Source organism: Propithecus coquereli, unplaced genomic scaffold (genome assembly GCF_000956105.1).
Source record: "Propithecus coquereli isolate 6110/MARCELLA unplaced genomic scaffold, Pcoq_1.0 Scaffold540, whole genome shotgun sequence".
Lineage (NCBI taxonomy): Eukaryota > Metazoa > Chordata > Mammalia > Primates > Indriidae > Propithecus > Propithecus coquereli.
Window position 1 is genome coordinate 522,709 of NW_012151286.1, and position 2,838 is coordinate 525,546.

Consider the following 2,838-nt stretch of genomic DNA (forward strand, 5'->3'; position numbering starts at 1 on the left):
TGTTATTAACCTATCTATTTATCTATCTATCTATCTATTTATTTATTTTAGAGGGGCAGAGTCTTGCTCTGTCCCCCAGGCTGGAATGCAGTGGCCTGATCATAGCTCACGGGCTCAAATGATCCTCCACCTCAGCCTCCCAAGTAGCTAGGACTACAGGCACGTGCCAACATGTCCTGGCCCAGAAATAAATTTTAACCCTGCTCTACTAAATTCCTAATTAGTAGTTCAAACTTAATAAGTGTTGTGATATTAACCAATTAGCTTCAGTATATCTGATATCCCATGTTTTAAAATTAGTAACAGTAATTGTGGGTAAAAGTATTTTGCCTTTGGCATGAAGAAAAAGCAAATATGGCCATTGAATATAAGGACATAAAAGGAATATTGATTTCTACTGAACAGAAATTGCTATTTTCAAAAAGGTTTAAAAGAGTTAAAATGTTTTCAATTTTAAAATATTCATGGATAGCTCAGATTTTTCCTTCAAAATAATGAATAAAGTTTACACATTCATTATATTGTCCTGAAAATTACCCTATCTAAAAAAGAATCACAACAGAGTACTTAATTATTAATCACCACCAAACAGAGGACTTGGACTGTGCCACTTGCCACTCTTGAACCTTAAGCAATTCACTTTGCCCTCTATTCCTCAGTGTGCACGTTCATAAACAGGAATAATAAAACGAGTCAATACATGCAAAGCATTTAGAACAATTACTGGTATATAGTAAGTACTTTATAAATGCTGGAAAAAATGATTATTTTTTATTAGGTTGTATTAAGTACCACACAAAAGCATTCAGTACCAGGACCAAACACGAAAAAAAGGAACTCAATAAATGTTTGTTAAAATGAGAGTCCAAATATCCATCCATCACTTCATAGGTGAAAACAATCTGTCAATAATCTTCCAGCGTCCTTGAAAATATACAGGTGTATAATCAGAGCAAACCCTGTGTCCAGCATCTCACCTCTGCAGCCATGAAGGCCAAGGTGTGCATTCCATGGGTGTAGCCTGTGACACAGCAGACGACTGCTAATCCACAGCATGAAAGCAGCATAGCAATCAACAGGGACAGGACTCGACCATGGCTACTCATCGGTGTCGTGGGAGAAAAGGAAAGCTGAAACGCACGAGACAGGAAGACAGTTCATTCTTCTTCATGGCAGTGTTAAACGTCACTGAAAAACTCAAGGTCAATCTTGGCGTCCTTGCGTGGCAGTCTGTGCTAAGCACAGAAAAGCACACCATTACCATATGGCAAAATTCTATGATCGCCAAATACGAGTATAAGCTGGTATTTAGAGATCTTTATCATTTAATTCACCAAATATAACAATACGCATTATATTTTCATCTCTTATTCTCAAGGATCCTCCTACCACTAGGATTATAAACCTCTAGAAATAATTTTCCAAGGGTATCCAATTCTGTCCTCTAACATTCTACAGGACTCAGGACAGTGCCATGTTCTGTTGTGCTTCTTTCTCAATCTTGCTTTAATCTTCCTCTCCAAAATTCACATTCCTAGTCCTTTAGGGATAGGACAACGGAAATGTAATCCAGGTACAGATTTACTACTAGTACAATGTTATGTTAATATTATGCAAGGAGAGGCAACAGCCTGGAAAGAAGGCCTGGAGCAGTGAGTCCTGAGGTAGTAGGTGTAGACAAAAAACCAGTTTGGGAGGTTAGAAGCTCCTGTTTGTGACCAGGAACGGGGTTGAATTGTGAAAGAGATGAAGGCATTGAGAGTGAGAGTAACTCGCACAGAGGTGCAAGGGCCACCTGGTGCATGAGGACTGGGTAAAGGAAGACAAGGCCCTGGAGTGGGTTTCACTGACAGCAGAACTGTAGGTGCACATTTACTCAGGACCCCTGAGCACTAATGGGTGGGGGTTCACTGGTGCAGCTCTGATCTGAAGCCAAGAGGCAGATCTATACCCAGACAAGAAATGACACAATCTCCCGTGACCATGGAAGCTGAGAGAGCTAATTCAGTCCTGGCCCAGCGGTGAAAACAGTGTCAACTAGTCAGAAAGAAGAGCTCCAAGAATCAGGGTGAGAGGGGGCAAAAATCAGAGACTAGAAGAGAAAACATCCAAAGGAACCAGATTTGTTACTCAGTTTATATATCAAGGTTTCCTTACACTGGGATTAAAGCTTTTTGTAAAGGTGAACTGATCCCACCTGGGCTGTAATGTAATACACTATGGGGCTGGGGAGGAAACTTCCCCAGGAGACATTGATTCTGCATCCCTTGGCTGCTGTAGAAAGTCCCTCAAGAAGCAGGCAATGGATACCTGATCCAGGAGTTTTTCCCTTGAGAGCTACCCCAGACATGCCTGCTGTGGCTCATTCACATGGCACAATTCAAACCTGGCAAACGTGATTAAGCAAGCAAAGAACTTGGCTAAAAACTCACATATTCAAACCGGTCCTTGCAGAGCTGAACCATCAGATGCAGAAATACAAGTCCAGCAAACCAGAGGCACCACATGACCACCTCTTCCACTGTCTGGACATTCAGCACACCAAAAATGAAAATGAACTTGTAGAAGATAAAATTCCAAAACTTGTCTTTGAGATGCTAAAAAGAAAAATGTTTATAAAGGTGAGTGCCATCACATCTAACGGTTTAAGAAAAGTCAACGTAACAAAAGCTGGCTTGTACGGAAGAAACAGTCTATACTTAGCTTTCTAACAGTCATCCACAAGAAAATAAAAAGCAAAAATAAATGAATAAATAAATAAAGAAGCCCTCTGAAAAAGAGAGGTGAGTCAATGCCACTACCCGAAGGATGGACATATTTGAAACACGGACTTCGGTG

The 2,838-nt window shown here is 40.5% G+C and overlaps 1 protein-coding gene across 1 annotated transcript in view; it reads right to left on the minus strand.

Annotated features, from left to right (window-relative positions):
* The window catches only part of AMFR (autocrine motility factor receptor, E3 ubiquitin protein ligase), a 43,126-nt gene that overhangs the window by 28,857 nt on the left and 11,431 nt on the right, over positions 1-2,838 (minus strand). The window contains exons 3-4 of the mRNA XM_012657446.1: positions 2,433-2,597; positions 978-1,130 (exon numbers count right to left, since the gene is read on the minus strand). Of these exons, the coding sequence (XP_012512900.1) occupies positions 978-1,130; positions 2,433-2,597 (318 nt within the window). The remainder of the gene's footprint in view (positions 1-977; positions 1,131-2,432; positions 2,598-2,838) is intronic.